This window comes from Xyrauchen texanus, chromosome 4, assembly GCF_025860055.1.
Source record: "Xyrauchen texanus isolate HMW12.3.18 chromosome 4, RBS_HiC_50CHRs, whole genome shotgun sequence".
NCBI classification, from domain to species: domain Eukaryota; kingdom Metazoa; phylum Chordata; class Actinopteri; order Cypriniformes; family Catostomidae; genus Xyrauchen; species Xyrauchen texanus.
In genome coordinates, this window is record NC_068279.1 from 17,506,902 (window position 1) to 17,523,933 (window position 17,032).

At 37.6% G+C, this 17,032-nt stretch overlaps 1 protein-coding gene across 1 annotated transcript; it reads left to right on the top strand.

Annotated features, from left to right (window-relative positions):
- Window positions 1-574: 574 nt before the first annotated feature.
- LOC127639395 (transmembrane protein 150A-like) lies at window positions 575-16,625 on the top strand. The gene is made up of 8 exons (XM_052121383.1): window positions 575-728; window positions 3,687-3,928; window positions 4,227-4,274; window positions 4,364-4,450; window positions 4,544-4,611; window positions 6,852-6,979; window positions 10,100-10,277; window positions 12,216-16,625. Exons 2-8 carry the CDS (start codon window positions 3,864-3,866, stop codon window positions 12,503-12,505), a joined length of 864 nt encoding a protein of 287 aa, XP_051977343.1. The 5' UTR covers window positions 575-728; window positions 3,687-3,863; the 3' UTR covers window positions 12,506-16,625.
- Window positions 16,626-17,032: the final 407 nt, after the last annotated feature.

The window sequence follows — 17,032 nt, forward strand, 5'->3', positions numbered from 1 at the left end:
GATTTCAGACAGTCCTTTACCCGCCATAGGCACATTTTTCAATTTATATCAATGTTAAATTAGCGATCTGTAACGATTTCACCGTGACGCCATCTGACCAGCTTAAAAAAGGGACAAAACTTGTGCGAAACCCGCTTCAAACACTTTATTTTATTAATCTTGGTTAATTATACTGTCCACATATACTAATATAATTTTAGTTATAAAAGTTATAGTTGTTAACATTAGTTAATGCACTGTGAACTAACAATAAACAATTGTATTTTTATTAACTAACATTGACAAAGATTAATAAATGCTGTAAAATTGTTCATGTTAACTTATGTTAACTAATGTTAACAAATGGATCCTTATTGTAGTCTAAAGTGTTAAAGTAGTACACTGTTACCAACCAATCTTTCAACTGAGTGAAAAATGATACAACTGATTTAACCAACAGCTTAAATATATGTTTTGAAGTAAAACTTGCTGTTTCTTTTTGTCCATTTAGACGGCGCTGTATTACAAGTCTCTACGTTCGCTACCCCCTCGCTCGCCGTACATTGGCATTGTGGGTAAAATGTAGTCTTGCAATTATTGCTGTACATTGAGACCCATGTTTTTTAAATTGACTAAAAAACTACAATTACAATGACGAGTAACGCGCAGGTTTAGTAACAGTGCCTTATCTTAAATAAAGCAACACCAAGGTTCCGTGAGGTGGGAACCAGGGAGTAGCAGGACTGAAGGTATGTGCCCATGTACATGTAATATTTGTTTGTTAAACATCAAGTTTCCACGAATATTAGCGGCAGAGTGCAGTGTTCTCTCTTGTACTGGCTTATAAACGTTTACACTTTTGCCTTGACGGTGTATCGTTTGAAGGGTTTGGGTGACTCTGTATATGTGTCTCAGGACCGAGTAAGCTGCCTTCCTAGACAGCATATCGAGCGTCACAGGCGCGTTCAAACGATGTCCAAAATGTTGGCTGGTTAGGTAGCGCATTAGGTTTTGAGACACCCCATGTATGTGTAGCCACAGTGCTAGTTAGCCAGCTCAACGCGGAATTTCTGGCAAAATTGGTAATGAGAGTCAGCCGGTGCATTTAGAAAAAATGCAGACGAAATACAAACAGAATGTTTTTGTTTGCTAGTCCAGAAGATACAGCGAGATCAATGAAAGCCACCTGTACTGTATGAAACATTAGTTTCCACTTCACAATGCAAATGAGTATGTTTGGCATTAAGACAACAGCACGTCAACATCAGTGAAAGTGTTGTAATATACAGCTCTGGAGACTGCAAACTTACCAGTTTCTCTGGATTTACTATTTATATGTATGCGTTTGACTAAAATTAACATTTGTTTTATTCTATAAAGTACTGACAACATTTCTCCCAAATTTAATGTATAGCATTTATTTGCAGTTTTATTTTAAGTTCATATTCATTTTTAAACAACATAATACTAATGTTTTAACTTAGGAAGAGTTCAGAAATCAATATTTGATGGATGATCCTGATTTTCAATCACAGCTTTCATGCATCTTGGCATGCTCTCTACCAGCCTTTTTCATTGCTGTTGGGCGACTTTATGACAATCCTGGTGGAAAAATTCAAGCAGCTTGTCTTTGTTTGATGGCTTGTGTCCATCCATCTTCCTCTTGAACACATTGCATAGGTTTTCAAAGGGGTTCAGGTCTGAAGATTTGGCTGGCCATGACAGGGTCTTGATCCGGTGGTGCTCCATCCATACCTTGATTGACCTAGCTTTGTGGGATGGAGCAATGTCCTGCAGGAAAAACAAATCGTCAGAGTTGGGAAATATTGTCAGAGCATAAGGAAGCAAGTTTTCTTCCAGGATAATCTTGTACGTGACTTGATTCATGCATCCTTCACAACGATGAATCTGCCTTATTCCAGCCTTGCTGAAGTACTCCCAGATCATCACCGATCCTCCACTAAATTTCACAGTGTGTGTGAGAGACACTGGCTTAAAGGCCTCTCCAGGTCTCCATCCAACCATTAGATGACCAGGTGGAGGGTCGGTGATGATCTGGGGGTGCTTCAGCATTATTCGTGGTCTAAAAACATTGCATCTTTTTTGTTATTTTGACCAGTTATCATTTTCTGCAAATAAATACTCTTAATGAAAATATTTTTATTTGGGAGAAATGTTGTCAGTACTTTTATAGAATAAAACAAAAATTGTAATTTTACTCAAATACATGCCTATAAATAGAAAATCCAGAGAAACTGATAATTTTGCAGTGGTCTCTTAATTCTTTCCAGAGCTGTATGTCAGGCTGTTGTATGTGCAGATGCTTGCAGTCATTTAAGTAAGCTTTAGATGTTATTGGCAAAATATCTGATTAGATTGTTGTGTAAAACAACCAGTGCAGGGTAGTAACGAATTACACATAATCTGGATTACATAATGAGATTACAAAATTTTATTAGAATATATTTAAAAAATATATTTTTAACAGATTAAATCACATTTTACAACATTCATAAACAGATAGCAGTTACTTTGTATTACATGATAAAACTTTAATCAAGCAACTGCAGTAAATTGTTCATAATTTATTGATCCCTCTAATTCCTCATTTTCATTTAAAATTATATAGAGACCTTAATTGAGCCATCAGCCAGTTAGTTATAATTACACAGATGATAGGGTGGTAATCGACACATAAATACCCAACCGATTGCATTCGTTAGTTTTAGTTTTGTACTCCGTTTAAAAAATGTATGTTATTTTTTTCTTTGTGACAACTTTTGAGACTTTCCTTTCCCCTGTTGATTCATAACTATTAATAGTCTGATCTGTTTCCACGCATGGATGGCATTTGAAAAGGCAATAGAGTAAGAACATTTTTAAGTGCCTTTTTTATTTCACTCAGAAAGAGGCAAATAGTAAGTAAAACGCACACATACAAATCTAATAATTTCGTATATTTCGTTTCAAATCTTCCTCCAGTCTCTTTCTAAGTCAACATAAGTTGAAAACCTAGCCTAGACAGAATTTTGGGTATTAAAGGCACATAATAAATCACCTCAATTGCATAACTCTTCAATTTTAAAACACAGCCATCATGTGGCAGTCATGTGAAGAATTCCAGTGTAGCTTGTGTTTTTATTACAAAGTCCACTCCATAATCTTGCTGACTAAAGGATATGGATTTAGAGTAGAAGTGCTGTTGGGTACATAATAATCAATTGGTGGAAAAGGGCAGATTGATACCAGGAAAAATAAGTTATTTCTTAAAATCACTGTGATCGCTCATTTATGCATGCTTGGCAGCTTTAGTGAACATTACAAAAGTAAAAAAATATTCTAGTTACTTTATTTCTGTACTTTCCTGGTTTCATTGTGAATGAAAAACAAAGCAAAAAAAAGATTTGCATTTCAGATCTCTTCAAGCTGTCTTATTTGTCAGCCCCTCCCCTCCAACCACTTGTCACATATAAAACCTTTTATTTTTATTCCAATTGATTCACGATTTTATACTCATTGAATATGCTGTCTCATAAATATGTTACATTATGGAAGTAAAATGGGCTGAACATGCAAATGTAGTTTCATGTTTACTTTAACGTGCTTTTCTCCTAAGTTAATAATATGTTCTCTCTCCTCTATTCATCTCCTTGGTGTCCAAAAATACACCCTGTACATGTCTATTCTCTGAAACTACTCTTGACTAGGCCAGGATTTGGCGGCCGGAAGGAAGGAGCAGCGTGGCTTCCCTCTCCTCTCATGTCCCCTCCCTGTGTGTCCTTGCATGCCAGTGCCCCCTCGTCTCCCCCCCTGTGTCTCACCCCGTCAGCCCTCTGTGTTCCTCCCCCTCATGCTCGGGACAGACTGGCCTCACTGTCAGACCAATGACTGCCTGGATCATACTGCCTGTCAGCCTGGCTGCCTTCTCTATCACTGGAATATGGATAGTGTGAGTGCATTTTAATATGCTGTCGTCCAGGAAAGGAATTCATTAGATCCTTTAGCTTATTCTTAGACATATTAAAACCCATCAAATAGTTTTTTCACTTCAGTGTAGTTTGAAAAATGAGATCAAAGCTTTGCTCTCCAGTTAATTCAGAACATATTTTATATACAGTATATCATTTATAGTGTTTTATTTAAATATGTGCCAGCCCGAGGAGATCCCCAGATCGAGTCTTGGTTCCTCCAAATGTTTCTTCCTTATCATCTTTGATTAAATTTAACACGTTTTTCTGTGTCCTCAGATATGCTATGGCTGTAATGAATCACCATGTTTGTCCTGTCGAAAACTGGTAAATTTATCTTGTTTTGCTCCTATCTAGAGTATGTACAATTTGGATCATTTGATGACAGCTTGATTATCAATGTGATTTATTTTAAGGTCGTACAATGTGACATGCACAGAGGAAACGGCCAAGCCAGGCTTCCCGAAAACATGCTGCACACTTCAAGACATCCCCCTCATTAGGTAGTCACTTCAGCTTTATTTTGAGCTCTTTCTAAGCTTGTTTTATTTCCAGTATGATCTGACAATGTCTTCTTTGTCTTAACTTTCATTCAGTAAATGTGGATCTTACCCTCCAGAAAGCTGTCTGTTCAGTCTCATCGGTAATGTGGGAGCTTTCATGGGTAAGACCGTCTTCGCATATTTCCTCATGGTCCACACTGGCAGTGACATCCTAAATAACTGAGAACAAAAGCACGGGCAGTGACATTCTAAATAATCAAGAACAAAAGCATGATAGAAGCATTCAGCACCTTTGCATGTAGTGCTGATTGAGTCACAATGGAAGAGGTGTCCAAGGACGGATACCTTCATCGCTGATTAACTTCTGGCTTTGTTGTTTCATCATTTATTTTGTATCCAGCGAGCTGTTATGATGCAACTACAAGATTAGGGGTTAGATTTATCTTGTTTTGGTGAAGATTGGGATGTTATCTCCTGTTTGTGTTAACATGAAATCAGGTCACATACCACAGCATAATAGACCTTATTCATATAGTAGCGTCATGTTTAATTTTTGACATGAAAGAAAATGAGGCTGCAAGGGATAGACTCTGTCTCTTCAGTGACATCCACTGTATCAAGCTGTTAGATCAGGGGTTCTCAGCAGGGGCATTATAAGGATGCCAGGGGGCGCTGAGAGCAAATTAGTAGAGAGGGGGGCATTAGGTTACAAATGGGGGTGTTTATCAGTCATAATAATCGAATCTATCGTCAAGTTCCTCTTTGCATTAAAACGTTTATCTAGACTTGGAGTATATCAGTTGGTTCTCAATTATAAGGGCTGGTATGCATTTGTACGATGGTTCATCTGATTTTGAAGTCTAGCGATGCATCTGAACTGTCTTAGTAGTGTCAAATACACAGGGGCACAACCTCGGCTAATGCACCTGTATGGCACTGTAGATAGTTACGGCTCGATGGACAGAGCAGCGCTTACACTCGCAGCTTTGCGTAAATCAGTGAGAAAAAGGTGCGAGAAGCGGAAACCATTTGAATTTTGGCACAGCATTCTACATCACCTTTTGGAGTAAGGGAATGGAGTATTCATCAAAAAAGATTGAGAACCACTTTCCTAGATCATATCTAATTTTCTGTAATTCATATTTTCTGGAGATTCTTTTGAAAATATATCAATATTTTTTTTAATGAAGGATCCAAAACACTAAACAATAGGCAACCTGTTGTATTTAAGTCTTTCTTTCACAGCCTCGTTTTCATTTCCATAAAAATGTAAGATGGTGCTACTGTGAATTAGGTCTATTTAAAAGTTGTGTTCTAAAAAGAAAAAAAATCAGAATTGTATAAAACAGAATGTATACTGAAAATTTAGAAATAGCTCTTAATCTTAAAGGAACAGTTCACCCAAAAATGAAAAATCTGTGATTTTATTTACCTACCCTAATTTCGTTCAAAACAAGTATGCAGGGTTTTTTATTATGAAATTTTTTTTTCTTCCATTGAACACAAATAGATATATTTAAAGAATGCATTATAAGAATAATATAATAATTTTTATGCAGCTCTTTTCTACACAACGACTGTAAAGCTCCATAATAGAAAAGAGAAAAACACCCTGAAAGTAGCCACATGACTTATGTCCAAGTAATCTGAAGCCATACGATAGGTTTGTGTGAGAGTCACATGGGATAACCTCCTTGTTGTCGCGATTAGGGATTCTCACTCTCAATAGGGTATGTGGTAACTTGTATCATGAGCTGTCACATTCTGTGAGTCTCCGTGGTGTCATGCATAGTGAGCCACATGATAAGATGCACGATTGACTGTCTCAAAAGTGGACGCAACTGAGACTTGTCCTCTGCCACCCGAATTGAGGTGAGTAACCGTGCCACCACGAGGACCTACTAAGTAGTGGGAATTGGGCATTCCAAATTGGGACAAAAAGGGATAAAAAAAAAATTATAATTCCCTTTTCCTCAAACCATCCAAGAAGACTTGCAATATAGTGTGTGAGTCATAAGGACTTCATATGGTGCTTCTCTGGTGTTTTTCTTTTTTTATGTTTTGTTTTTTGTCCATTTTGGAGCTCAATAGGCGTGGTCACTATGCATTGCGGTTGTATGGCAAGAACTGTGTGATGATTCTTTTAAAAAGTGTCCCCTTTTGTGTGCCAATGAAGATAATTTCTGCATGTACATTTAGAACGGCATGAGGGGGAGTAAATAATGTCAGACTTTTTCGTTAAGAACAATTCTTTGAAAGGCCCTTGCTAAAAAATATTGCCAGGGCTAAATAGGAACAATTATACTATGAGCAGCAGCAGTATATTATGGAAGAGAAATAAAATAAGGACAAACATATCATGTATGAAGCAGTGTGGTTTCTGTTCTCTTTCTATATGTAGTGGTGTTGGTGTGTCTGCTTCGTTACGCTCAGATCATTGAGCACAGGAGCCACTGCTGGTTGAACACCAGTGGACTCGTGTCTGGATGCACCAATGCTTTGGGACTGGTCATGGTGGGCAACTTCCAGGTCAGTTAGAAATACTGTTCCACAATTAGCTTGCTCCATCCCCTGCCATCATTATTATAAAGATGCTTTTCAGATTATATAATCATGATTGTTTCAGTTTCTTTTTAAGGAAAGAAAACAAAATAATGTGTGTAATGTTTTAGCAAATTAGTGTAAATTACACTCCTAGTAGAATATATTTGAGACTTAAAGAATTCGTAATTTACCCTCAATATTGTTTTTTTTTTTTAAGAACCAATTAAATAAAACTATTATGATACCAATGATTTTTATATATTTTTGATAATAAGCTATACTCAAGTCTGAAGGGGCATCTCTGCCTTATTGATGGGGCTGTGTGGGTACATAAGACAAAATAAAAAGAATTGGAAAGCACAATACTAAAACATTTAGTACACACAAAACAGCATTTGTGAGGCATGTAAGGAATACTTTTCACATCACATGACTATTTGTAAAAAAGAAAAATGGTAACATGCTTCTTGGCTTATGCTAGTGTGCATTGTTGTATGAGAAGAAATAAATGGCTGACTCTTTACCCTTAGTCTTTACATGGGCTGTAAATTCTGGGCATCAGACTGATGCATTGATCATCAGTGTCAAAAGCATTTCAGAGAGGCTGATGTTCTCAAAGTGATTACTATTGATCCATGAAGGGAGCTGTCTCATTCTTCAGCATGGATGTTAGAGGGCATTTCACTCCCTCATCCTAAATAGTGCTTCCATCGACATGCTGAGTGTGCAGTAGGCAAGTGTCTTTTTGGACGAAGACAAACTTATCTCCTAATGTTTTTCAGTGCACTTGAAGTCAAATATTACACACTTGTGTCTTCTTGTCCTGTGGCCGTATTACAGAAACATTTAGTGGAGGTGAGCGCGTGGTCGAGCGCCCGTCTAGAGAGAGAAAATTGGAAAGCAGTTCCAGCTGAGATGAATTGCTACTAATTACCATTTCTATGTTCACAGTGAGAGACGGGAGAGATTAAAAGCAACCCAGTCCACTGAGAGAGGGAGAGAGAGATTCAGACCAGAAACTAGGTGTCTGCATTTAGATTGCTTTGATTTAAGCTGAAAAGCGATTTCTGTTTTATTTGATAATAAACCCTGACTCATGTGGACTGTGCAGACCAGCTCCCTCTTCCCCAGTCAGTGCATTTCACACCCCACACCATCCCACTGTATTACAGGACCCTTCCACAAACAATGCTGAAAAAGCTGGCCAATTAGTACCCAAAATTGGTGGATTGGTGAGGAGGAGACTAACCACAGCCTCAATATTATGCTTTTGACCTTGAAATAGAATGGTGACGGTCACTACAGTATAATCATAAATATCCCTGTATCTCACCCTCGCCTGATTATTTGCGTCCAATGCCCCATTTTGAACCAAGCACTGATGAATGGAGGTTTGGTTACCACCTGAATCCACCTTTGTATGTACCCCCCAATACTCCCGGCAGGTGGCCTGTGGAGTGTCGGGGACCCAGATCAACGTCTCCACCTCCATCACCGGGCACTGATCTCGGACATGTCCCAGTTCCCCGCAACTCTAACAGACCAGCCCAAACCTCACGCCCCCACCTGAGAGGAAGAATGGGCAGAGAGAAACAGGAACGTTAGTGCACCCCCAAGGCCGGGGAACCAGTTTCAGGGGAATTGTTCCACTGGTTCCAGGGGAACAAGATGAGGGGGAGGGACCACAGAGATATGCTGCTAAATGGTCTTCCGCCAACTGTATTGCTTCATCCATTGCACTGCGCCCACTCCACCATTCCCGTCGTGTTCCAGCACTAGGAGGTTGATCACCGACGTTCCTTTTCTCCTGTGCTAGCACCCACCGGCAGCAGGCGTCACAGAGCTGTTAAGCAAAGGCAAACGGGCAACAGACTTCTCAGCATTATGGATTGGAACCACTGGTTGTGCTTTTCTGGACCGCGGCCGACCGGATGCAGGATGGCTTTCTTCAGCTCTAGTACCTCAGGAGGTTGTCGACCGGGAGTTGTTGTGCCACAAGTTGCAGCCCCGATCAGCAGCAGTTTTAGGTGGACTGCCCATTGCTCCTGTGGCCATTCCAGAGTTTGGGCCGTGGGTTCGAAGTGCTCCAGAAAGGCCTCAAGATCATCTTATGCCCCCATTTTCACAAGCATTACATGGGTGTTCACTGCTGCCGGGGTCGCGGCCGAATCGCTCTGCAACGTGGATCGGTCCTCCTCTTGGCCTCGAAGGAGCTCCTTTAATCGTTGTTGCTGTTCCACCCGCAGATCCATGAGGGCCTGGTGTTGAGCCAGGTGGATGCTGGCAAGGGATAGGAAGACTTCCTCCTGCAGCGAAGATGACTCCATAGCAGCGTATTCTTCCTCCTTCACGGGTTTCGGCATCAGTGTGACATGATTCATTGTGGGACAGATAAAGAAGGAAGTGGGGGCCAGTTTCCACAGTCCACGTGAGTCAGGGTTTATTATCAAATAAAACAAATCCCTTTTCAGCTTACACTCATACAAAATTCTGGTTTACAGTTTAAATCAAAACACTATTAGCAGACATGTAGTCTCTGGTCTGTATCTCTCTCTCTGTGGACTAGGTCACTTTTTATCTCCCCCCGTCTCTCACTGTGAACATAGAAATGGTAATTAGTAGCAGTTAATCTCAAGTGGAACTCCTTACCGCTTTTCTATCTCCAGACAGGCGCTTGACCATGACCTCACCTCCACATATGTGAACTCCAGAATGCTATATGTTTAGCAACAATAACAATTTCAGTTAGGATCTAACTGCTGAACCTATGTCGTATCTAACTTGCCAGACCTTAACTTAAGACTTAAATCTGATACATGTAACTTCTTGTTAAAATTCTAAAATGGTATATCATATTTTCTCCCATATCCCAGCTTAATGTGCAGAGACAACTATAAGTAAGCAATTTGTAGGTTGACTTCACTTAGTGTAACCTTTGGCGTTTTCTCAAAATATTCCTCTGTTTGAGTGGTCCTCCCAGCCTAACACGGCAGATATGTAGATGCAAAGTTCCTGTAATATGGCCCTTGGTCTTTATTTTCAAAGCATTAATTGTTTTCTTTGGTTTAGAATGACATTTATAAGACCGTCTTTATTTTTGACCAGGTGGACCATGCTAAAACCCTTCACTATGTAGGTGCAGGTGCCGCCTTCCCAGGAGGCATTCTTTTCGTGTGCTTGCAGTGTATGCTGACATATCGGGTGGCTATCACCGCTCTAGACTACTGGATGGCTTATGTGCGAGTGGCACTGGCTACTGGTGCTCTAATCACATTGGTTCTCAGTATCCTTCCTTGTTGAGTATGATTGGGTAAATGATGACCCAAGTGTTTTTATAGATCACTTGACCTATATTGCTTACTTGACTTATTTAACATTATTTTTGAGCAAAATAAGAATTACTAAAATTTAAAGGGTTAGTTCTAGGGCTGTCAAATTAACATGCTAATTCAGTACAATTAACAAACAAAAAAAGTAACTTGTTAAAATTGTAAACGCTATTTAAAATGCCCTAAAATTGAAGTGATTCAAGCTTGAAGTACTTTACCACCTCAGTTTTATGTGTCCCAGTCAGCAGGGGGCAGTAAGCGCAACTCCAGCTGTACTGGCAACACGCGTCTGTACAGGCAGCAAACCAAAAAAATACATTAATCATTTGACATCCCTAGTTATTCCACCCAAAAATCTAAATTCTGTCAATAATTACTCGACCTCATGTCTTTCCAAACACGTGTAATTACTTTTTTCTGTGAAACGAATGTGGAGAGATTCTGAAGAATGTTGATCCTGCTCTTTTACATACAATGAAAGTGAATGGTGAGTCAGTCTGCCCAGGTGTGTGTGTGTGTGTGTGTGTGTGAAATCTCATTTAAATGCATACACCCATTGATTAAACAGTTGTCAGTTTAAAATATATATATATTATTATTATTATTATTATTTAGGCCACACTCCACTTGATAGAATGAGGGTGAAGAATATATTTTGCACAGCACTCTGCTTGTATCTTTTTGTCCTGTTCATGAGTTTCTTGTCATGATCAGTAAGCCTCTGACTCTCATATCGAATTAGAGGTATAATCTAATTGCTTTAGTGTAAATGTAGACGAATAAGTCCAGCTGGAGTCTCCCATCCTTCCTGTTTTATCTCCATGTTCTTCAATGATTTATTCATTGTTTTATTCCCAACTGGAAGAAAAGGGGGTGGCTAAAGGGTTGCTGGGTAATTATGAAAGGAGCTAATTAACCAGTATCTCCATAAATAATCTATGGGTTTCTGCACTAATAATAATTTCATAGTGACCAGCTGTGTCGTCATATCTCATTGTGATTGGTACAGTGCATCCGGAAAGTGTTCACAGCGCTTCACTTTTTCCACATTTTGTTATGTTACAGCCTTATTCCAAAATGGATTATTTTCCTCAAAATTCTACAAACAATACCCCATAATGACATCGTGAAAGAAGTTTATTTGAAATCTTTGCAAGTTTATTAAAAAATAAAAAACGAAATTTGAAATGTGGAAAAAGTGAAGAGCTCTGAATACTTTCCGAATGCACTGTGTGCTACACACAAATTGCAGTCTTACATGGGCTCATTGTGCTAATTTTGTAACATGTGTAACCTTGCTTTAACCAATTTTTCAGCCAGTTTTCAGTCATAAGCAAATGTTGTTCCAATCACATATGACTTTCATCTGTGCAATGCAAAAGGATAATTTACCCTTTACTAAGCCCCACCTTAAAAGCATTTCTGATCAAGCCTAACTTTGCAACTGTCGCCATTCAACATTTCTCTGACAAGTGTTTGCTTTTTTCCCTACAAGAATCTATGGAAGTAATGTGATTTGAGTAATTTAAAATGTAATTTCTTTGAAATTATCTAAACTATATATATTTTTAAATGTTGTTGCTGGGTCACTTGCATTAATGACAGGTGTTACCTAAAGGATGCACGCAGTGTTTTATAAATCTCAAGAATAGCATGCTATGGGTTAAACTGTCAGCTCTCATGCTCAAATGAACATATTTAATACCTATAACATCAGCAAGTCACCTATATTTGCTCCAAGGTAAACTAAAGCTAATAACTTAATTCATTGTAATGATTCAGGTCTTAGTAAATAAAGCATTTACAGCATAGTTTTTGGGTGAACAAGCTCTTTAACCAAGACAGAAGCTGTCATTTTGAAAAAAAATGGAATCCTTGACTGACCCTCTCAGGTGGAATATTCTTCATCCATGAGAGCTTTGTGCTACAGCATGCAGCAGCCATCTGTGAGTGGGTCTTCACTGTAGTCATCCTTGTATTCTACGGAACTTTCACCTACGAGTTCGGCACAGTCACAACTGACACCATGTTGGCCGGCCTCCAGCGGAACTTCTCACATGGGCCTGGTGTCATCATTGGAGACGATGTCCAAGCAGGTGCCACAAAGGGACTGAAATCCCCAGGAGGAAGCAGTACCTCCACCCATCTGAACTGCACTCCTGAGAACATCGCAATGCTTTAATCCTCTTATTAACACACATATCTGCACACACACACACACACACACACACACACACACGGTCACATACTGCAGGGTGGGAGGCCTCACACTGGTGCTTCCTACATTAAAGACCACATTAAAGGAATATTCCGAGTTCAATACAAGTTAAGCTCAATCAACAGCATTTGTGGCATAATGTTGATTACCACAAAAATACATTTCGACTCGTTCCTCCTTAAAAAAAGAAAGCAGCAAAAATCGAGGTTACAGTGAGGCACCTATAATGGACGTGAATGGGGCCAATTTTTGGAGGGTTTAAATGGAAACGTGAAGCTTATGATTTTATAAAAGTACTTGCATTAATTCTTCTGTTAACACTTGTGTATTAATTGAGCTCTAAAAAAAATTAAATTGAAATTTTTACAGTCATTTTAGAGTTTGTTGACATTACATCGTCATGGAAACGAAGTTGTGAAATTGGCTATAACTTTACACAGAAAAGGTTAGTGAGTGATTTTATCACACTAAAACCATGTTTACAGGCATATCTTTTGTCTTGGAGCTAGACTTTTGAAAGTATTTTAATATTCAAAAATTGGCCCTGATTCACTTCCATTGTAAGTTCCTCACTGGAACCAAAATTTTTGAGGTTTTTTTAAAGAAAAGAAGTTACGAGTCACAGATTTTTGTGGTGATCGATATTATGCAACAAATGCTGTCGACTGAGCTTGACTTGTATTGAACCCGGAATATTCATTTAAGGCAGAGATTAAAGTTGATAAAGTTTTAGAGGAACCGTCCAATTAAAGTCAATGAAGGTTAAATTGATAGTTCACCCAAATATTCAGCATTTTCTTACACTCATGTTGTTCAAAACCAGTATGACTTTCTCCCGCGGAAGACAAAAAGAGATGCTATTAGGCAAAATAACAACCTCAATCACCTTTCAGTTTCATTGCATCTTTATTCCATAAAATGAAAGTGAATGGTGTCTAAGACAATGGTGTCATTTTGCAACATATCCTTTTTTTGTTCCATTGAAAAAAGAAAGAAATTTACATTTTATTCATTTGGCAGACGCTTTTATCCAAAGCGACTTACAAAAGAGGAGGAACATCAGCGAATCATCTTAGGGAGACAGTGGTACAAAAAGTGCCATATTACAAAGTTTCACTATCATCATAATAGTATACAAAACAGATTTAAATGCAACAAGAAATGTAAATAATTTTATTTATTTTTTTTTAGTGACCGGTTAAGTGCTTTTGTAAAAGATGTGTTTTTAGCCGTTTTTTGAAGATAGAGAGTGAGTTAGATTCCCGGATTGAGTTGGGAAGGTCATTCCACCACCGTGGTATGATGAAACTGAAAGAAATCATACAAGTTTGGCACAACATGAGATAAACATGAGGAAATGATGACAGAATTTTCAGATTTGGGTGAACTGTCCCTTTAAGAACAGATCGGCTTTAAATGTGACGCAATATTACGATTTGAGATTGAGTTTTGGCGTTTTCACTCAAGTTTCTGTTACATGGGCTGTTTTGGATAAAAAGAACAGACTTTTTTTTATTTTTTAGATAAAGATAGAATGAGTATTTTAGCTTTGCTTCAAGGTTATAGTTGTTGTGGCACAAATCAAATGATTTGTGAGGTTACTTTGCTTTTGCTTGAACTGTTTCACTGGGTGATGGAATATATTTTTACTGTCACGTTTGCACAAATGGTTTCTCTTTTTGTGCTTGCAAATTAATGATTTGCACGTAACACGATGGATGAAATCTTAGTTTTAAGTTCTTTTCACTTTAATGATTTATGGGATTGCAGACTATCAGGATCAAAGTATTATATTTTGATACTCTGAATGTTCAAAATTTAGAGGGAACCTCTACATCTGCCTTTGAGCAAATGTTTGGAAGTGAAATCTAATTTAAACTGTTGAACCAACACTTATTCTAACTTTATCCAGTTTTTTTTTTTGTTGTGGCCTTTTAATGATGCAGTAGGTAAGAAAATGTTTTGTCACGATGGCTTGCTTTTGTGCCGTTTTGTTCTCATTTTAATTCCCTGACACGGTGCACCTTGTTTTTTTGCTTAAGAGCATGGGAAAGTGATGTAATGCAAGGTGGCACCAGCTCTAACCTCTGCAATCCTGGTATGTTAAAAATGTGTAGTCTATTAGAAGTACATTTTTACTTGCTGTACCTTGAATACAGGTACACGAAAAAGGTTTTTATATTTAATTTCTTTTAAAAAAATTTATTTTTTTCACAGTGTTACTGTCTTCTGTGTCATGAGACCATTCACAAACTGCCACATCCATTGAGCATTTTACATTTTGATTTACTTTGCCTGCATACCTTTGAAAATTCTTGCCAATTGATTTTGTGAATCACCGTGACATAACTACTCATATTTTGTAAAGTTCAAAAGCCACCATTAACTGGTGTGAAAAGAGTGAAATTTTACATTACCACACGAGTTAGTGTCATATCTTTTTCTTTTTTGTACATTTTCTGTTGCCAAATGATTTGTCTAATTTTCTTAAATATGTACTGTATTCCTTTAATTCTCTCATGCCATTTGTTTTTCAGTGTAGCAGTACACCGCCACCAAGAAAGCTACGACATTTAGAAAATTATTCCAGTGCAGTACAGCAATATTATCACATTTTGAAATGCATAAATGAATGACAGACAACTGGTCTCCAGGCTGGAACCTAGGAAACCATGTTTGAACTTTCTGAAGGTTGAGTGGTAATGGTGGCCTTAATGTTACTGTAGTATTCGTTAGATGATTCCAGACTTTCAATCAAAGGGTCCCTATTGCTTTAAAAGTGTCCCCAAATTCATTATGCTTTAAGGTTTTGAATTTCACAGAGAAATGTGCCAGTCAATGTCTCTGTTTGTTTTGTCGTCCCTTCAGTGGGGCGTTTGTGTTGCCTCCAGTTTCATGCCAATGATGACACTGTAAATTTAGATGTGGTCTCTAGGCATCATACATGTTTATTTCTGTTGATTCTATTATTGGAGAGCTACAGTATTTGATGCACTGTTTCTAGCTGCTCTTGTGCAACAGAGGATTCACGGGGCTGTTTTTAGATGCACTGTACAACTGCTGGATAGCGGTTACCTCTCCAAAAATTAGTTGATCATTACAAGATTCTCATAATTTAACTCAAGCCAAACTGCTTATGATAGAGGTACAAATACAGGTCTATTAGGATATTAGGTAACGCAAAGCTGTTTTTTGAGCATATAAACCTAAAGTCAATGTTAACGTAATATCTTATTGATTGCCTTTTTTGTCACATCCCAGCAGAATGAGTGAGCAGCAGGACTGATGTGATGATTGCAAACAGCTGTTGGTTTAAATTACATGCAATGCTTACCATTGCATATTGTGCGTTGTACATTATATTATCAGACTAATAGGGCAATTATTTATGTGTGACTTCAGAGCAAAAGTTTGGAAACCTATTTCTCAGTTTTGTTACTATCTGAACTAATATGATAAAAGTTTAAGGCCTGGGTCAAGACTGCATTATCATATTGAAAATAATCTAATATTTTTGTTTAATTTTGTTGCCAACTTTTTCAGTGTATCTGTGCTTGTTAGACAATGTTGTAAGACCCCCCCACCACCACCACCACATTAGGAAAAGCCACACTCTGAGGACTATTTGAATCTCCTCGCATGAAAAATATTTCAAGTAAAATATCTGGCTTTGGTTGATGATGATGTTTCTTTCTTGAAGTCTTTATGACTTTCAGCTGTATGTTGTTCTCTGGATAGAAGATATTTTAAGACTTTACCTGATACAAATGAAAAATGATCAACTTATGTCTGTTGGGATTGAAGCAAAGACATGAGGTTCATACTCCAAAACTGAAATAAAAACAATGCAGAGGATATTTTTATTTTATAAAATACTTATGTAATTAAGATTTATGTATCAATTTTATTTTTCTTCTTAGACAAGAGATTTATATTGAATAAGTACCAAAAATCGAATGAGAAATAAACAAATGTATATGTATCTCTGTCTGTGATGATTCAAAGATAAAAACACATTTCGACAAGGTCACTGTATGTATTACAGAAAATAAGGAAAACTATTAAGACTACTTTTAAGATAAACTTCATGAAACAAGACCATTTATCTGCTCAACATAAGTAAAACAAATAAAAACAATACAGTATATAATTACCTTTAGATCTCTTCACAAGTTTGGTGATGTAAGGCTATTGAACCAGTACAGTCATTTTCCATGTGGCAATTTGCTATGTTTGAGTACTAACATATTATATAGTAACAGTTTTATTTACTTTAACTATTTAAATATTGTATCATTCAATGCTTATTTTCATGAATCAAAAAAAAAAAATCAAATCAATTTAAATATAGAAAAGCACTAGCATCATAAAAGCAACTGCATTAATTGATTAATAAAACATTTCATAAAATCCAAGAGGGGTCTATAAGGTTACCTTACAGTGACACCCTTCACACAAATAGTTCTCAGTATATAAACATACAAAAAAAAT

Bases quoted from the DNA above. Each gene is read 5' to 3' on its own strand.
- LOC127639395 (XM_052121383.1), top strand. From the start codon at position 3,864: ATGACTGCCTGGATCATACTGCCTGTCAGCCTGGCTGCCTTCTCTATC. The intron at 3,929-4,226 runs GTGAGTGCATTT...CTGTGTCCTCAG, and splicing joins ATCACTGGAATATGGATAGT to ATATGCTATGGCTGTAATGA. The intron at 4,275-4,363 runs GTAAATTTATCT...ATTTATTTTAAG, and splicing joins GTTTGTCCTGTCGAAAACTG to GTCGTACAATGTGACATGCA.